At 36.1% G+C, this 20,326-nt stretch overlaps 1 protein-coding gene across 9 annotated transcripts in view; it reads left to right on the top strand.

The window, feature by feature from the left end:
* LOC149781304 (uncharacterized) overlaps positions 1–20,326 on the top strand; it is a 217,722-nt gene that overhangs the window by 66,629 nt on the left and 130,767 nt on the right. For 5 of the 9 annotated variants that reach the window (XM_089935395.1, XM_089935396.1, XM_089935394.1 and 2 more), the window contains exons 2-3: positions 12,249–12,533; positions 13,012–13,053. In XM_089935395.1, coding sequence (XP_089791521.1) covers positions 12,249–12,533; positions 13,012–13,053 — 327 coding nt within the window. Of the gene's footprint in view, positions 1–732; positions 965–1,582; positions 1,851–12,248; positions 12,534–13,011; positions 13,054–20,326 lie in introns of those variants that run through there. The other 4 variants (XM_089935397.1, XM_089935393.1, XM_089935399.1 and 1 more) reach the window with 3 other exon arrangements.

Here is a 20,326-nt window from a genome sequence, read left to right as displayed (position 1 = left end):
AACTGTTTATCAAAGAATTTAGAGGACATTGCAATGAAATATTAAAAAAAGGGCAAATGTAAACTTTCCATGGTAAGAAATCTTGGGTGAAACAACCATCTATACAATAAAAATGTGGATATTCTCTGACATAGTAGACCGCTCCGGTGACCTAAGTGGTTAGAGCGTCCGCCTCGGATGCTGGAGGTTGTGGGTTTGAACCCAGTCGAGTCGTATCAAAGGCATCTTAAAATGGTGTTTACAGCTGCCTCGCTAGGCGCTCAGCATTAAGCGGTTAGTGTTAGGACTGGTCGGCCTTGTATTAGGATAATGTGACTGGGTTGGATATGATGCCCCCGTGCTAGACATCACTATAAACTGCCACACTGCAGACATCGTAGCGAAATAATTAAAAAAATAAATTGGTAAAGCTACTTTAAAAATCTAAATCACACACACAACACATACACACACACACTGATGAGACTGAATAGCACACCAAACTCGCACACACATGCATGCGATTTGAACATAACACTTCTTTTTCTCTGTATACTTCTAAATACTCTGTAAAGCGGTTTATTTCAATAAAATATAGTGTATTGTGTTGGTCTAGACGTGTGGTCGATTAGCCAAGCAAAAACTTTATATACAAACTGCACTTCGTTAGCCGCTCAAAGACGACACGCTCGTACTTGTAGTTTGAAAACGCTCAATGCGCCACCTATAATTGTATGCGAGTTTTCTCACACTGGCTGTTATTCAGGTGGCTGCGAAAATAGGTGTGAGTTACTGGCGGTAAGATGGTCAAAGTTATAGCGGTGTGCGTTCTTTGAAGATGATACGATGCAAATTTTGCTCGAATATATGTATATAGACTGCATAGAAAACTAATATAGAATCCTGTCTATCGGTCAAGAGAGTGCGAGAGAGCCAAATGTCTTACTTTGGCGATCGCGATCAACGATTGGAACAAGTAATACAGGTATTGTATCATAATTATGTATATGCATGTATACACGAACTACGAACACGTAAATCCTTGCTTTTATTTCTGTTTTAATTTTAGGACTGAAGAGAATTTGGTCAACAAATGTCGGGGGACTTAACTACACGTACACTTGTGTAGGTCACATAGGCATTGTTAAACATTGTCATTCCATTGCATGATTTTACACGCTTGTAAAGCTTTATTGAGTGTTGATTACTGACACCACTTATTTTAATTTCGTAAGTGCACGTTCTGTCTTCTGTGTCACAACTGTAAGAGTAGAACATTTGAATTCTGATTCAGAATATCACGAATCAATACGAAGGAGCAAATGGAGCTCTCGCTAGTCACAAAGTATAAACTCATCGACCCTATTTGCTCTGTAGTGGTGGTTGAAACCGCATCGGAACTATCAATGTTGACGCCTTGCCATGTTGGCCCAGGGTCAAACATGTCCGGAAGTGAGTTAGAGACGCCGTTGCCCAGGATACTGATTTTTTTTTTTAGGTGCGGGGCAGTAACATTTTGGCGGAAGTGAAAAGTGGGGCAATTTGATTTTCCTGTAAGTGAGAACGGAAATGTGTAGGCTGTATAACGTTAAAGGTTTGACTAGTTTGAATTTACATGCAATGTGTACTGCATTGTTGACAGCAGTTTGACAATGAATAGTTTCTCCGACAGAAGAAGTTCTCCCCCTGTTCATGACACAGGTTTGAAAAGTACTGACAAATTGTTGAAACTCCGACGTCGACTTGAGTTTGAAAAGAAGAACTTGGAACTAATGGAGGAAGAGTTTCATCCCTTTCCCCCAGAATATGTAACCTCTTCACCATATAAATTTGGTGGTTTTCCAGCTCAGGGGCTGGGATATTCCTTAATGGTATCTCGTGCATTACGAAACATCAACACATTTTGCATGCTTGCTCTCTCTCTCTCTCTCTCTCTCTCTCTCTCCAGCATCCTCTTTTTGTAATTTTGAGTTTCCTCTTGTCATCCCGTTTTTAAAAAATATATTTCCATTCGCATACCAAAGCCAGTCGAATTAAATTTATTAATTATTACCGAACGGCCAATAGTCCGACGACCAGAAAGGATGCAGAAAGCACAAAATGCCTGCTACCAGTAATGTCAGGAAATAAAAAATAAAAGAGCAGGAGAACTATTTTTGGTTCTAAAGCATAAATTGTACTGAGCAAAACTAAACAATATACTGTTATTGTCAGCATTCTTACTTAGTCCAGTTAATAACTAAACTGAAATAAAACAAACTGGTGGTAGTTAAATGGTACCCATGCCCAACTTTCAAGTACAAGTCACCTTTTGAACTTAGAGCTAACTGAGTTTATGCTATCAGTGTTAGAATTTTCCTTCTGTATCCAAAACTACACTTAATATGGGTTTGTAGTGCAAAATAAAGATATTGATAATGGTGATAAATAAATGAACTCTTCATTGGGTGTATTCTTTTCAACGGCATCTCACTATAAGGTTACAAGAAGTGATATGTTGCTGTGAACACATATTTTCATACAGTGTTGGGTAGGAGATACAAAAATTGTAACTTGAGGTCCCAAGGTGGGTCAGGCATTGCCCAATTGAGAATAAAAGCCTATAACAAACTACGGGAAATTCAAATTTGATAACACCCTCCCCCCATCTCTTTTCTTTGTAGCATTTATTATACTTAAAAGCCAAAAATAGTTGGAAGATTTATTGTTATCCAATGTCACCACCACATGCATGGCCACATTCATATAAATACAACCACACAAATTAAAAACAATATATCAAGTTTCTGTTTTTAAAGTTCATTGGACAATGGAAGATTTCTCTGTTAGATGTAGCCTTTGCTGCTGTCAGTATTTTGGAGGTGGAAGGTACAACAAACGTCATTTGTGTTTTCTTTGGCACTCATTTGAGATTGGATTGTACTGTTTTTCAGACTTTCCCAAAGAATTTTTGCAGCAGTGAAAAATTAGCTTTCCATATTTGCATTCCTACAAACTGATGGCAAACATGCTGGATGGTGTTGCTATGTCAACAGATGTCATGCATTCCAGAATGACCAAAGTCAATATGCTGCTTGCAGTGCATGCAAAGAATAAAATGCAACCCTGTGCTTCTGCACTTCACAAAGTCAACTCTGTCCAGGAGTGATATTTAGTTTTTCTGGTCTTTGCTTAACTTTTATTAATTGCAGCAGCATTTCAACTTTTTGCCTTAAAAAGTGATCCACAGTTGTACACTATTCCACCTACCGAAATAAGCATGTTTTGCTTTTTATGTATGGAGTAAAATCAGACTTCAGAGAAACTTTGCTAGTGAGCACAAACTTGCCAAAATTCTTTATTAATGATGGCCTAAACATTTTCATTTAAGATATGAAAAAAACATTTGACCTTCAGCACAGATCACTATTATTGCATCTAACTCAAATAAATTGGGTTTTTACACTTGGTGTCCATTACTTATGCAGATTAGTATCATGGTCTATCCTAAAGCAGTGTTCAATGACTTAACAGGCATCATCCTAATTATTGCAGTCAATTAGGAATTTTCCTATTGCATGTGTTTTAGCTGAAATAAATAAGTCTTAAAAAAACTTACTGTATATGTCAGTTTTAATGATTTCTGGTATGACATAAAATAGATCATATGCAGTATCGTCTTAAAGTTTCATTTTCAAACCTATGTGTGATATACTTTTTACAGTAGTTTTCAGTTACATAATCTAAAAATTCTGTTAGAATTTCCCATGAAATTAAACTGGCATTTGGTCACTAATAAAGTAATAATGAGGACTTTGTATAGCGCCTAATCTTTAGAAGCTCCAAGCGCTTTACAACATTACACAACACCTATAAGATAAAAAACATATAATAATATTATTACAAAAACAAACACCATGAAATTAGAAAAACATTAAAAAATAAAAAACATGCTGAGAATTTTTCAGGTAGGAAACATTATTAGGAATTTAAGTTTGTTCTTGCAGTCGAAATAAGTGAGTTTTGAGAGCCCTCTTGAATGTGATCACTGTGTCTTTGTGTCTAAGTCCAGTGGGCAATTCATTCCACGTTAATCCCAGAAAACGTAATGTATTTATTGTCAAATGATTGAAATGATGTGTGTTTTGCAAAAGTTGTACATGCCCTTGATACTTCCGTTTTGTGCTTTTATGCATCCACCATTATGTACCATTCAGCCCGTACCATTCAGCCCTTGTATGTATAAATACTCACTCTGACAGGTGATATTAAACTGATTACAGTTTATCATATCTTTCTCAGGCTAGTAGAGATGAAAAGAATTAAGCCAGTAAGAATGATCAGGGAAGCTTTTGGTACTTTGCAATGCAGATACAGTTCAGATTTAAGTTTCACTTTTTTGACCCATTTCCCCACCCTCATTTGAATAAGAAACTATTTTAATCACACACAAATTTTAACATTTTACAGACTTATTGCCTTTAATAGAAACAGGATAACTTAAACGTTTGGGTTAAATCCAGTTAGATCTTTTGAAGTTTATCCAAGCTCTCAGTTACATGTGATGTAATACTGTGTATTCAATCACACCAGGTAAGAGCTGGTGTCTGGCTATTGGTCTTTAGGTAAGAGATAAGGAGGTGCTGTGTACATTTGATTGACAATGTGGCCAGGCTACTGATCTTGAGATAATGAGGTGGTAAGTAAAGTTGATTTACACTTTGACCTGGCTATTGGTATTTAGGTGAAAATATAAAGCAAGGTTGATTGACACCATGGGCTAGCTATTGTTCTTTAGGTAAAGAAATAAAGAGGTGCCAAGTATGGTTGATTGTCATGGTTTTATAGCTATTGGTTTTTAGGTAAAGAGATAAGGGGGTGCTAAGTAGGGTTGATTGACAGGGTGTTCTGGCAGTTGGTCTTTAGGTAAAGAGATAAGGAAGTACTTTGTGAGGTTGATTAACAAGATGGTCTGACAATTGGACTTTCAGTGAAAATTTAAGGTGTTATGTAAAGTTGGTTGACACCATGGACTGCTATTGGTCCTTAGGTTAAGAAATAACGAGGTGCCAAGTAAGGTTGACTTACAAGCTGTTTGTATTTAGGTAAAGAGATAAGGAGGTGCTAAGTAGGATTGACTGACATGGTGTTCTGGGTACTGCACTTTAGGTAAAGAGATGAGGAGGTTCTTTGTAAGGTTGTTTAACATGGTGACCTTTCTGTTGGTCTCGAGGTAAAGAGGTGTTAAGTAAGACTGACATAGTAAAGTTATTAATTATAGTATATAGACTGAGATAAGACTTTTTGCTTTGTGAATATAGTATATACACTAATATAGGGCTTCTTGTTTTGTGGTTATAGTCTGTACATGAACATAAGACTTTTTGCTTTGTCATATATAGTGGCCTGTCCTAGGTGCAAATCCAGTAGTACAGTAAAGGTCAAACATGGATGTTTCTTCCTAAACTTATTTTTAAATCATATCATACCTGAAGACACCATATTTGTTGCTGTTGTAAAATTCTGATTTATCAGTTGTGAATAAATTTATTCAAAGGTACAACCCTGATATATTTCCATAGGAGAAAGTAAGACACATGCTTCTGTTCAATCCTTTACTCGTTTCCTTGTGTCTTTGGATTTTACAGTACAAGATTACAGAATGAATAAAAAACAGAAAGAATAATGAAGGTGTTTATGATATTTTAATGAAAAGATCATTTTCAAAAGTGTTGGGACAAATTTTCTAAGTGAATTTTTGTAGTTTTGGGATGAGGAAAAAATGGTTATTGTTTCCTGTCCCAAGGAAATTTGGTAAATATTGAAAGCAACATTGAGAAAATAAATTCACTGAATTCCTGTTTTTAGTTGATCAACAGTAACTCCTTAAATATAAACTGCAGTTCTCTGACATTGTATATTGGTGTCTCCCCAATTATTGGTGTGACTTCTGTATCACCCATTTGGTAAACCTGTTTTCAAACTTTGTCTCCAGAACCATTGGACCAGTTTTAATAAAAATATGATCAGAATGATTTATAGGATTTAATTTCAGTGAGGCTTCCCTGGTCATAGTGTGAATTCCATAGCAGCAGGGTGGAAAATCTAGTTTTGAGTCTGGGCCATTCTCTGTCAGATTTGTTTTGGGATGGCTCCTCTTTCTATCAGTGAAAGATGTAATTTCCATTGCAAGCACATTAAAATGTATTCTCAGCTCCTTTAGAACAGTTGAGTCAGCTTTGTTAAAACTTGTTGTGAACAATTGTTTTAGACATTTTCTACCAGATTTGTGTCCAGTTTGGTTCAGGGAGCCAAGGTAGCTCACTCACACAGTTGGTTGAATATCAGACTCATAATCCCAGGTTTTGGGTTCAATACTCACTCAGGCCAGCCTATGTTAGCTTCCTCTGTGTGCCCTTGGGACAGGCACTTTCCAACCATTTCCTCTGCCTGATATAGGCTATAATATGTTAAAAGTGCCATTAAATCAAACTTGAGTGGTTCCCCTAGCAACAGCGTTACATATGGCTTTGCAGTGTTATGGCTGTAATGGCACTACCTTCGTATAATTATGCAAAACTTGATTAGGTTATTATGACCTATTAACTACTGGTCACATTTAAAAACAGTTTGAAATAAATCTTTCAAAAAAGTAGTTGGAAATTCACTGATTCTGTTTAACATCTTGTCTTTTGGAGTTATTGGATTTTGCAACAGTTTTAACACTGGCTTGGATAAAACTTAACTGACACAACCATCATTGACATTAGCACTGCCATAATGTCTCACATTTCTCTTTGCTAAAGTTGAGACAATATTTGGGTAACCTTAGATAATCTTCATTGTTTTAATAGGTGTTTGAGCACTGCATGGTACAGGTATAAGCATGCACAGATGACATTTCTGGAATATTTTAGGTATGTTCTCCTAATTCATGCTAAGCATGAAAAAGTGGAATCAGTGGTGAAAGTAGCCAAAAATCGGAATATTTTTTAAATCTAATACATTAATGGCAGTTATTCATTTGCAAGAGTGAGCAGTCTTTCATTATACTGAACAAAGCTATCACAAGTAGTCAAATTACACAATGTTAGTATGTAATAAAACTTACTGTCATTGATACGTCTAACAATGCTTTCTCTTACTGTGTTTACAGTTACATGTTGTATTACATGACAGCTTGTAGCTAGGACAAGGTATGTCACCATGGGCATTTAATTAAATGTTCTCTTAGTGCATGGTTACCATTTTTCAAGCCATTTAAGACTATATTCTCAGCTTTGTGACTGTGTGTGCCACTTAGTCTGAATCAGAATTTTTAAAAAAATAATTATACCTCATAGTAACTGCCAATACAGCCAGGTCTGTTAGTAACTATGGTACAAGATACAGCCGACCTCATGGTAGCAACCAATGCAGCCAGGCCCCTTTGTAACTACCACCAAAACCAGGCCTCATAGTAACTGCCAATACAGCCAGGTCTTTTAGTTACTATGGTATAAGATACAGCCTGGCATCATAGTAACATCCAGTACAGCCTTGCCTCTTATTAACTACCAATACCATCAGGCCTCATAGAAACATCCAGTACAGCCTTGCCTCTTATTAACTACCAATACCGTCAGGCCTCATAGAAACATCCAGTACAGCCTTGCCTCTTATTAACTACCAATACCGTCAGGCCTCATAGAAACAACCAGTACAACAGGGCCTCTTAATAACCACCAGTACAGTCAGGCTTCGTGGTTGCTAAACTGAGCAACAAATTATTTCAGTCTCCAGTTCTGAAAATTAGAAATCATACTTCAACTTCTTGGTCAAATGTGAAATGAGGCAAATAAGAGAGAGACAGAGAGAGAGAGGGGGAGGGAGGGAGGGAGGGAGGAGGTGGTAGCATGCAAGTTACTTATTTTCCCTTAACACATAACATCAGTGTTTGAGTTAATAAAGCTGTAAAGGAAGAGTCATCACATAGTGCATTAATCTACAAAACTGACAAATATGTCAACAGGTTTTTGGGTTGGAAACTTGTTTTAGGCCTTTGATAGTTACTGCTAATGTACTTACAAGTAGGTAGGCATCAACTGTCCCACAGCTTTTGTCAGTCAATGATGACACACCTTTCATCTTTAAAATTTAAAGAGAGAATGAGAGAGGTTCTATTAGCCATTGTGGACAGTGTCTGTACAGTAATTTAATCTAAATGCTTAGTTTAGACTTCCACATATGTTTGTGTGTAATGTACACCAAGCTATGAACACAGCATAGATTCAAACCTACTGTCACATAATCTATCTGCAAATCAAGGTCTACTCTGTTGTTTATTCTATTTATTATTTGAGCTAATGATGTGGTGGTAGATCTGGTAAGGTGTTTGCGTTTGAGTGTATGTAGCACACAAATATAATTTTGATATGGTTGGGTTCTATGCCTTTATAAGGATCTGTAGGCCATTAGATTTTCGTCATACTTGTCATGTTGATCTGAAAATGTTTGAGTCATCAAAGTGATTTTCAAGAGAGTTAGTTAAATTTTGTTTTTTTATGGATAAATTTGATCTGTGAGTGTTCTGACAATAATTTGCATTCACATTACTTGAATTTTTGTAATAGCATTAGCATGCCATTAATATAAAGAAATATCTATTTTTCATTCTTGTTATAGATAATGTATCTTGACAACATACTAATGTAATTGTAAAGTGATTACATAGCTCTATTTTGGAGTATCTTTAATTGGCACACATCACCCTTATCTAACATACTGTAAATTTAGTAAAGTGTTGCAATTAAGAAATGAGTTTCTAATTTTTGCTCCAAGTCAGGCATGGAGACCCAGTCGAAGAAAATCTCACCTAGTCATGCTCAGAACTATATTTACCATTCAATTGTTGACCAGTGTAACTAAATGATGGAGCAATTTCAGAGATTAATAAGTGTTTAAAACTCACGGTACGCCCATTGGACACAGAGTAAGCATTGGGATTAGGAACTTTATGAAGGTAATGTCTGCCTGTTCATTGAAAAAATATTGACATGGTCTTGTTGGTCACTTTTTGTTTTAATTTGACCTTGTTCAAGAGTTATTTGACAAAAGAGAAAAATTTGCTAAGCAAATCCAGGCTTACTATACGACATCGGTGTGTTTATAAAATTGGTTGTCCAGATAAGATAAAGTTATTATATAGAATAAATTGATCCATACAATCAAAAGATCCAGGGAAATCTGATCCTACACTTATTGATGTAGATGTTAACATGATGAGGCATTTAATACATTAAGTATTTGTTATATTGTATTCCATATATATGTTCTGCATAGTCCAGTGTAAGTATTTGTTCTGCTGTATAATGTGAAGGGTATAGCATGAGCCCATCTGCAAAATTAGGCTTAACAAAAATCTCTCCTTACAGAATGTGCTGAGATGAGTGTTAACAAAGATTTGTCATTACAGAGTGTGCTGACAGATGAGTGTCAGCAAGGATCTGTCATTATGGAATGTGATGAGTCTTGACAGATCTATCATTACAGAATGTGATCTCAGATCAGGGTCTGTGCTGTTCATTTGTCTATGTTATATTACAGAATTGTTGTTGTGGGGTTTAACACAATTTTTCAGCACACGATAGGCTATGCATGGCGGCCAGTATTAATGGTGGAGGAAGAACTAGGGAATACCCCAGGAAGAACCACTGACCCACGAGAAGCTACTGGCAAGCTTTCTCACATACCCATATTGGCCGAATCCTAGACTCGAACCCACGCAGACAGAGGTGAGATGGCAGTGATCCATAATGAAGAGTGCTTTAGACCACTCGGCCACTCAGGCCCCATTACAGAATTGTACACATTCAAAGATCTACATATGCATTATGTAGTGGCAAATGGACAGTGTTTTTGCGGTTAGCAGTTGCATACACATTTTCCAGATGGTTCATTTTGCTTTTTGCATATGATCACACATTGTTTTGTTACAGTTGGCTAAAAGTATGTGATGGTCATGCAGTGACTTATTACAGTTTGGTAACATTATGTGGTAGGCTTATGATCAAGTAGTGGTTTATTATAGTTTGTCAATAATATGTGATAACTTTGATCACAGTGGTTTATTAGTTTGATCATGGTATGTGCTAAGCCTGTGATCACACAGTGTGTTCTAACCATATGATTAGGCATTTATTACTGTTTAGTAACTTAATTATCTTATGATAAAGCATGAATTTATTACAGCACATCATCAAGCACAGTTTTATTACTGTTCAATAATAGTGTGTCATGGGGGGTTTACAGTCAAACATGGGTTTATTACAATTTGGTAATAGTATGTGATAAGCTTATGATCATACATGGATTTGTTACAGTTTGGTAATTTGTGTGATAAGCTTATGATCATGCATGGATTTGTTACAGTTTGGTAATTTATGTGATAAGCTTATGATCATGCATGGGTTTATTACAATTTGGTAATAGTATGTGATAAGCTTATGATCATGCATGGATTTGTTACAGTTTGGTAACAGTATGTGATAGACATATGACCAAGCATGGATTTATTAATTTGTAATAGTATGTGATAGACATATGATCAAGCATGGATTTATTACAGTTTGTAATAGTATGTGATAGACATATGATCAAGCATGGATTTATTACAGTTTGTAATAGTATATGATAGACGTATGGTCAAGCATGGATTTATTACAGTTTGTAATAGTATGTGATAGACATATGATCAAGCATGGATTTATTACAGTTTGTAATAGTATGTGATAGACATATGATCAAGCATGGATTTATTACAGTTTGTAATAGTATGTGATAGACATATGATCAAGCATGGATTTATTACAGTTTGTAATAGTATATGATAGACGTATGGTCAAGCATGGATTTATTACAGTTTGTAATAGTATGTGATAGACTTATGATCATGCATGGGTTTATTAAAGAACAATTATGATATGAATGTCAATTTAGAAACCTCTTTCTCTTATGATGAAAAGGGTACATTTTCATGACAAAGATCTAAAGGAAACGATCTTCAATAAAGATTTTATCTTTTGGCAATTTGAAAATCATTATGTGTTGAGATATATTGAAATTAATGAGCCTGCAGATTAAAGCAAAAAAAGTCAGTATCTGATTATTAAGGTAACTTTTCGAGCATGTATGAATCCACTGTGTGTAGCCTTTCTTTTATTCAAAACGTTCGACTTTAATGGGTTCTGTTTTATGTTTCGAAGTAGAACAATTCAATTACAATAATTGCCATTCAGTAACTTTGCAGAATAATATGAATGTCCTTAACAATGGAACTTACTCTTTCTTTTGTAAAGCCAGATGTCATAGAACTTGATATGACTTTGCCTTGGCTTGAATGTGTTGAAGTGTTAATTTACAATTCATGCCTACAAATGAAGGGGTTGTCTCAGTTTTCAACAGATTTTTTTTATTAAGATTTTGAAAAGGGATATGTAATTTTAGTCCTCACGCCCAACCAGGTGTAGCAAGACTGTATAATATTGATTAGAGGTTATATTTTAGGGCAAAGCTAAACTTACTTTTTATAAATGCACAAAAGATTTAGAGTTCTTTCATTATAAAAGGATACACAAAAGATTTAGATTTCTTTCATTATAAAAGGATACACAAAAGATTTAGAGTTATTTCATTATAAAAGGATACACAAAAGATTTAGAGTTCTTTCATTATAAAAGGATACACAAAATATTTAGAGTTCTTTCATTATAAAAGGATATAAATCAGTGCATCATATAATATTCAAATTTCACATGTTTAGGAAACAATACACAGACTTGATCAACAACATGCTCATTCCATAATCTTGAATTTTCATTTTTTTAAATACATGTATAATATATTGTGCACCTCTTATTGTACTGTTACAGTGAGTTTTATTGCATATCAATATCCAGTAATGTTGCAGAGCTTGCTGCAAGATCTGTAAAAGAATGTTCTTTTCTTTTAAACACTTGACACTTCAACCACAACCCCTTCTCAACAATTATGCTTAGAGGGTCGAGAAAACAACTTGATACATAACAATGGTTTGCAAGATAATTAGGAAATAATTATTCTGTATCAAGTCTGTTTTGTGTCCATGACTTTCTTTCTCAGCATGGCTATCATTACGGCTATCTAAAGGCCATTATTTTTCTTCTTCAAAATGTCTCTGTTCAGTTATTTGTTTTGTCTACACTTTCCAGCACAAATGTTTAGGGTTGAATTTTAAAACTTCTTTATCTTGGTAATTTTGTCATTTTCCCCAGAAACTAGAGGACTCTGTGCTGAAGGATACAGAAGATTACACTGTCCGTGGAGAGGACAGTAGTCCAGCCAAAATCCCTGCTCGAATCCGAGAAATAATCACCAAGAACCTGTCTGAAGACGATCTGACCTCCAAGCCCAGCTTCATGTCGCAGCCAAATCTCCACCAGCTGCAGGAGGAAAACCGACTCCTTTCCAATGAGCTGAATCGAGTGGAAGATCTTCTGGCAGCCAGTCGTGCAGAGCGAGATGAACTTGGCATCAAGTACAATGCCTTAAGTGAGAAGGTGAGTAGCAGTTAATGTTCAGGGACTGATTATTTGTTGAGTTGTTTATGTTTGAAATGTACACCATTATATTGCACACTCTTAGATCTCTCACAACATAAACAATTTCCCAATGGGAAGATTTGCAAACAATAAAATAGTGTCCATGATGTTTTAGAAGCAAATGATCAGTAAAAGCCTACATTTTCCAATTATCCTTTCTGATGGAGCCAATGTGCATTTTTCATTAGGATAATACCAATGCAGTTTCAGATTTGTTTATTGCATTTTCTGCAGAATATAATTGTCCATATTGTCAATCGTGCAGCTTCTGTCTGTTTGGCTCATGAATTAGTGTTCTACATGCTTCTGTGTTTCTTTTTAGTTTTGATTTGAGAGTGTGAAAACCTATATGATCATGATGTTTCAAGCCATTGATTATTGTACGGCTTTTCTGTTCATTCGTCATTTTATCAGTTTCTTTCTCTTCATTCTTCAGATTTTGTATGATAGCAGTTACTCACCTGATCTCTCCAGAGAAGTAGGCTCATTTTTCATTTTCATAGATGTGTTTGCCATGACTAATCACTTTTGCACATAGTCTCTATAACCAGTGTCATTTGTTTCATGCTCATAATCATTATTAATACAGTAAAATACCAATTATCTGGACCCATTGTGAGACAGTGATTTTGTCTACAAATTGGTTATCCAGTTACAGTGTATCCCCCAGGTAGTGAAAGACTGAGAGTCAAAAATCCCCATTGTGTCAAAATTGGGAGTCAGACTGAGTATAAAACAAACTTTGGTATCAAAGCTGGGGATCAGATGAAAATTTTGGGGGCCCCTGAAGCACAAATGAGGGTAAAGGGAAACACTGAGTTAACTAATTCTAATCAGTCTTAGAATAAACTTTTTGCATAGATTAGTGGGATTCCTTAAGATTAAATGCTCCAGATAATAATCAGCATTTATATACTTGGCATCCTACTGTAGTATGAGTAGTGAATCAGAAATTGACATTGATTTGTAACAAAACTTCCACAGATCTTTCTGTTGCCTGCACTTAACTACAAGTTTTGGGACCAATTTAAAATTTAACTTTATAGCCAATATAATTATAGGGTGTTTCGCTAAAGTCTACAAGTATCATTTTCAAATTGGTGAATATATTTTCATAGATTTGGAAGATGTTCCAATGTGAAACAAATTACTGGCATTCAAATCAGCATCATTATGAGTATCTTTATCATCTCATGTATCTTCATTAAACATTCCTTCCATATAGCAAGTTAATAAACTTCATAAATTGTTATTAATGGTCGCATAGGCCAGTGTTGGCATATCTTCTCTCACTACATATTAGACCATGGTGTGTATTACCCCATCTAATTTACAAGCAGTGTTGTAGCTAAAACTAGAAGACCTATTTAAAAAAATGTTTGTTGTTAGAAATACATGTACCTTTCAAATCGCCTGAGACACATAAATATTTAGAATGTTAGGTAAATAAGTAGTGTTATGTGGGCACAGCTCTGACTGGCTGAGATATAGGAGTAGTGTTATGTGGCACAGTTCTGACTGGCTGAAATTTAAGAGTAGTGTTATGTGGGCTGAAATTTAGGAGTAGTGTTATGTGGTACAGTTTTGATTGGCTGACATTTAGGAGTAGTGTTATGTGGGCACAGTTCTGATTGAAAATTAGGAGTGGTGTTGTGTGGTCTGAGATTTTCAAGTAGTGTGCACCCACTGATGTATTGGACTGCTTTTATCTGGAACAGATGTGTGACTCATTATAGTGTATTGTGCATAAGTTACAAATTTCAGGAGCAGTTGAACAGCTCAAAATTATATATGGTTGATTCAGTATTAAGTATCATTGTGAGTACCAAAAGCTTCATCATTATGTCTGTACAGTACTTATAAAAATATATATAATAACCAATTGAAACATTTGAGGAAGATTTGGGATAACCTAATAAAAATAACTATTTTAACTTTGATTTAGTTTTAATTAAGTGAAGGAGATGGATTCAGTACACGAGTATTCTCCCTCAGTTTAATGAGTTAGACATCAATAGGCTAACATCGCATCACACTTTTATTTTTAATATCTTCGCAGTCTTTTCATGTTTTTTAATAGCTTCTTGTACCATAAATTTATTTATTCAGTTGGTATCATCTACCATTGATATTTTCGTTGATTGGGTAGTTAAAATTGTGGATAGAACAGGTTCATATGTTTTTACTTCATAGTTTGTTCCCTTTTTATTATGTCATTAAATTCATCAACCACAGAATCAAGCAAATACAAAGTGGTCCCTCACTATAACTCAGATTATACATACAGATATATCATGATATATATGAAGTTGCTGTATATTGGGTTGCATCATACGTAATATAATGCTCGTTGACTCCATGAAAGTATGCAGTGATATAGGCAGGGTTACCTTATATTGGGGTCCATTATACACAGTACAATGGTTTCTCACTACAATGCTCTTCAGGTGAGCCATAGTGTGGACTTTGATATAGAGGATGCTGTGTTATATTGGGGAAATTATATGATTCACTGACTTCATGAAAGTTTGCAGTGTTATAGCGAAATTTAACTTATATTGTGGTCTTTGATACACAGTATAGTGGTCTCTCTCTACAGTGCTGTTCAGGTGTGGCAAAGTAGCTCTTTATTGGGGTCTGTTATACATAGTACAGTGGTCTCCGTGAAAGTATACCAAGATACAGGAAACTCACCTTATATTGGGGTACACAAAAGATAGTTTAACGCTCTTTGGCTCCATGAAAGTACTGTGATTTAGGTAGTGGTGCCTTATTCTGGGATATTTTATATGGCAAAATATAATTCAACCAGTTTAATGAGCTCCCTGACTATACCATTGTTGTATCATGCACAGTGTTAAAATGGGCTCCATGACTATATCCATGTTATATCAGGGATAGTGTTATAATGGGCTCCATGACTATATCCGAGTTATGGCAGGGAAAGTGTTATAATGGGCTCCATGATTGTATTCATGTTATGTCGGATATAGTGTTATAATGGGCTGCATGACTATATCTGTGTTATATTGGGGATAGTGTTATAATGGGCTTCATGACTACAGTAATACCTCGTGCATTCGCGTTTCTGGATTTGCGAATTCACGGATTCGCGGAATTTTCATTGGAACCTAACTAACTGCTGGAAGGGTTGGAAGTAGCCAATCACATGGCAGGGTACCAGCTTTCCTCATTGCTGATTGGCTTGTAGCTCGGATGCTTTGTGTACATACTGTCACTAGTACATGTATATGAGTGAAGCCGCGGTTCATCTTCCCGCATCTCAGTTCAACATGCGCGTATTCCGTACAAGTGTGATAAGTGTTTTCAGTGCTTTTTTCCTTGGTTTTTACTTGATTCTAAAAACCCTCAAGATGCCTAAACGTTCTGCGCATTCTAAGGTTCCTAGCAGTGTTCCTAAGCGTCAGAAGAAGGTGATGATACTAGAGGAAAAAGTAAAAGTTTTAGATTTGTTGAAATCTGGCGAGACTGTTACAAGCGTAGGATGCCAATATGGCGTGAATGAAAGCACCGTATGCTCTATAAAGAGTAAAGAGGCCGAAATTAGAAAATTGGTCTCCAAGAGCTACCTGCATGAAGCAAAGCAGGTTTTGACCAAAAGAGACCCGTACATTGTTAAGATGGAATCTGCCCTTTCATTATGGGCTGAAGACTGTCGTAAAAAGGACATCCCCTTGCAGGGCAACATGATTCGGGAGAAGGCTTCATATCTTTATAAGAAGCTTCTTGAAGAGAATACACAAGACCCGCAGCCAGGAACATCGACACCACCACACCCTGGAAGTTTTCAGGCCAGCAAGGGGGTGGTTTGAAAAGTTTTCAAACCGTTATAACCTAAGGAGTGTGAGATTGCATGGAGAGGCTGCAACTGCTGACGTAGAAGCTGCAGAGAGGTATCCGGAGACCTTCAAACAAATCATCCAGGAGAAGGGATATAGGCCTGAACAGGTCTTCAACATGGATGAGACTGGATTATTCTGGAAGAAAATGCCAGCGAGAACATACCTGATGAAGGAAGAGGCCAAAGCTCCTGGATTTAAGGCACAAAAGGACAGAATTACGCTCATTATGTGTGGGAATGCTGCTGGCCACTTGTTCAAACCAGGCCTGATTAATAAGTCTGCAAACCCCAGGGCCCTCAAGAACAAGAATAAGAATGCCCTGCCTGTCTACTGGATGCATAACCCCAAGGCCTGGATAACCAAAGTCATAGCATCCAACTGGTTCCACCAGTGTTTCATCCCTGAAGTGCAGAAATACCTTCTCAACCTAGGCCTTGAATTTAAGGTGTTGCTACTCATGGACATTGCTGGAGGGCACCCCCTAGATCTGTCGTATGATGGTGTGCAGATCAAATTCCTCCCTTCCAACACCACCTCCCTCATACAACCTATGGACCAAGGCGTGATCCGTGCATTTAAGGCCCTCTACACGCGCAACTCTCTGCAACACCTGGTCAATGCAATGGATATGATGGAGGACTTCACCTTAAAAGAATACTGGAAGAAATTCACCATAACATCGTGCCTTACAATAATTCAGTCTGCCCTCAAAGAAATGAAAAATGAAACTCTCAATGCATGCTGGAAAAAACTGTGGCCAGATGCAGTCCACGACTACAAGGATTTCTCGCCAGAGGAGATTCACAATGAGGCTATCAACAAGGCTGTGAGACTGGCAAAATTGCTTGGGGGTGAAGGATTTGATGATTGCACCAAAGATGTCAACACACTCATCGATGCCCACTCTGACCCCCTAACGGATGATGACTTGCCTGAGCTGACCAAGTCAGCAAGTGAAGAGGAAGAGGAATCAGCTCAAGAACAACAAGAGGAGGACGAGGGTCTTTCAATTGAACATCTTGGAATAATCCTGAGGACTCAACAGCAGTTGCAATCCTACATAGAAGAGTGGGATCCCTATTTTGAACGTGCTCTGAAAACGATAATTAGCTTAAATTCAGTCATGGAGACATACAGAACCCTCTACACCACTATGAAAAAACAGCAGCAGCAGAGCAAAATAACATGGTTCTTCGATTGGAAACCCAAACCCTCGCATGAACCCCCACCCAAAGAAGCCCCAGCAGAAGTAGTCCTGGCAGAAGAGTCTCCTCTACCTGAAGAGGGGGACTCTGAGGAGCTGTAAATGCACTAGTGTGGCAAATACCCATTAGGCGATACTGTACTCTATTTTTACGTCAACCATTTATTTCTCTTTTTAAGGGTAATGTATTAAGCTAACTTTTAAATGAAATTAAAGTGCTTTTGGGAGCATGATTTGGGTCATATTTAGGGTTTAAACCCTAGAAATAAGCATTTATTAGCATTTTTAGTGACTTGTACCAAACATTCGCGATTCCTCCTGATCCGCGACTGGTTCTGGAACCTAACCTCGCGAATGTTCGAGGTATTACTGTATATCCGTGTTATATCAGGTACAGTGTTATAATGAGCTGTATGACTATATCCATGTTATATTAGGGATAGTGCTATACTGAGGTGCTTTATAGTGAGTGATCAATGTAGTCCATTTCTTTGCTGAGAGTAAAATGCCTTTTGGCATCATTTGATTATTATTATTATTATTATTATTATTATTAATCAGTACAGTTGTTTTGGACTTGCAGATAAAGACTAAATTGTTAACAAGTGCTTTATTTAATGGAAATTCTTCCTACTTTATATACATGGTTGTTGATTTTTTGGTAGTGCAGATTTTTGGTATTTTATACTTTTAAAATAATAAATAATCTTGCCTTGAGTTCGACATTTCCTGAGCTACAATAATATTTGAACCAAACAATCCTTGTCAATAAAAATGTTAATACATTTCATTCAGATTGACATTGCTTTGTGTTTGAAATTTAATCAAAACAAAGTGTGACAAAGAATAGAGTAGACCATGTTTGCCCAGGAAAAGAAAATTCCAGGAATATTTTTTTCAAGATACGATGAAAAGAGTTTATTGCTTTATTAATACAAAGAATACCTAATTAATGTAAAGGTGATTGGAATTCTTTTCAAGATGATGGCTTTGATCTCATTCATGTACATCTTATTTCTTTGTTGAACATGCTTATTTATTCCTCCTATTCTGATAAGACTTGCATGGGATTTTTAATGGCTCCTAAAACCTTGATAATCAGAATTCACCTAAGAATTAGATGGTTTGAATATAGACTACAGTTGATGGTTTTGATTATGATAGAAGGCATTGGAGGTTTGCAATTTGTTAGTAGCTTTGGGGACATATGGGTGCTTCAGATGGGTAGAAACTTGTTGCCAGTTCAAATTTAAGGCTAAACACAGGGCTTCTGTAAGGGATTTCTGGATATAACATGTCCAGTTTTTGATCCAGGAAAGCAGATTTTATCACTTCAGGAAGTCTCATTAATGACAGGATTTTTGTGCTTGTACACCAAAAAATGAGAGTCCATTTTTTTAAATCTATAAGATGTCAGCAAGTGGTTGAGGATTTTATTGCTACACATTTGTCAAGATATAATCTCCATAATATTTGTTGATCATGCTATACAGGCAGATTGTCACACAGCCATGATGCATTATTAGTCATCCCCTTAGCCACATTTATAAGTGCGGAGAGCATACATAACCATTTCCTGTGTTACTTGTAGAAATCAAGGATTGTTGGTTTTTTTTGGTGTTCGAGAGAGGTCAGACCTATAAGGGGATAGTTGTTTGATGAAAGTGACAACATTACTGCTTTTAGTAAAAGCTTAGTATTTTAAAGTTAAAAGGTGTGGGGATAGACAGAATAACTCCTGATTTGGCAACTGAAAGAAATAAATATTTTGCTAGTTTGTGTACAAAAAAGGTAGCTTATTTATGAGTGACTTGTTGGGATTTTTGAAATTGTTTATGAAGAAGTGAAAATTTTGTGACTATAAATGACAGTTGCTGTTAATTTTTAGAAATAAAAATGATCTTAAGAATGATGATTTAAAACTAAAGAGCTTCAGCTTAGTCCAGCATTTGTTGATGATTGTAATAATTTTATATTTATTCTTTCTTGACTGGGGGGTGGGGGTGGATTAGGGGTGGAGGTGGCACATATGCACAAAAAACAAAGCTTTGATCATTTTTACTTCCTTTTTTTATCTGACCATCTATCAGCAACTTTATTTTTTGCACTTAATATGTCTGCTAATCTATGAGATAGTAATGGTGTATGTGACTTCCTGATGCAACTAATGGGGCAAAAATTCCAAGCAAGGAGGATCTTGTTGTCTTAGTTTTTGAAATGAATGGAAGCCCTCCATAATGTGATGATATGCAGATTTCTTAGATGAGCCACTATGTATTCAGGAATGAAATAATTATTTAACTTCAATAGTTGTATGGTTATGATGTCCTATAATGAAATGCGAAATATTTCTTTATAAATCTTGAAACACGTTGATTTTCAACTTCCTGATAATGTTTATGTTCATGTATCAAAGACGTTATAGCCAAAACATGCCGTAACCATTTAAGATTTGATTCATGTTTATATGACAGTTTTTGTCATCGATTCTTTTGAGGCTAAATAAAAAAATTGATGAGTATGTGAAAAAGAATACAATGTTCATTCCCATTGTGAATTTAATGCACGAATTTTATGATGACTTTATTGCTCTTTTATCATTATATAAAACAAAACAAAACAACTTATGTCAAATTATAGGCATAAAGCCAGCATAAATTGCCAAAACCTTGTTCTGTTTGCCA

Source organism: Sinohyriopsis cumingii, chromosome 15, assembly GCF_028554795.1.
Source record: "Sinohyriopsis cumingii isolate HCF-2022 chromosome 15, ASM2855479v2, whole genome shotgun sequence".
NCBI lineage: Eukaryota > Metazoa > Mollusca > Bivalvia > Unionida > Unionidae > Sinohyriopsis > Sinohyriopsis cumingii.
Note: the sequence above shows the minus strand (reverse complement) of the source record. Positions and strands in the feature narration are given on the sequence as shown.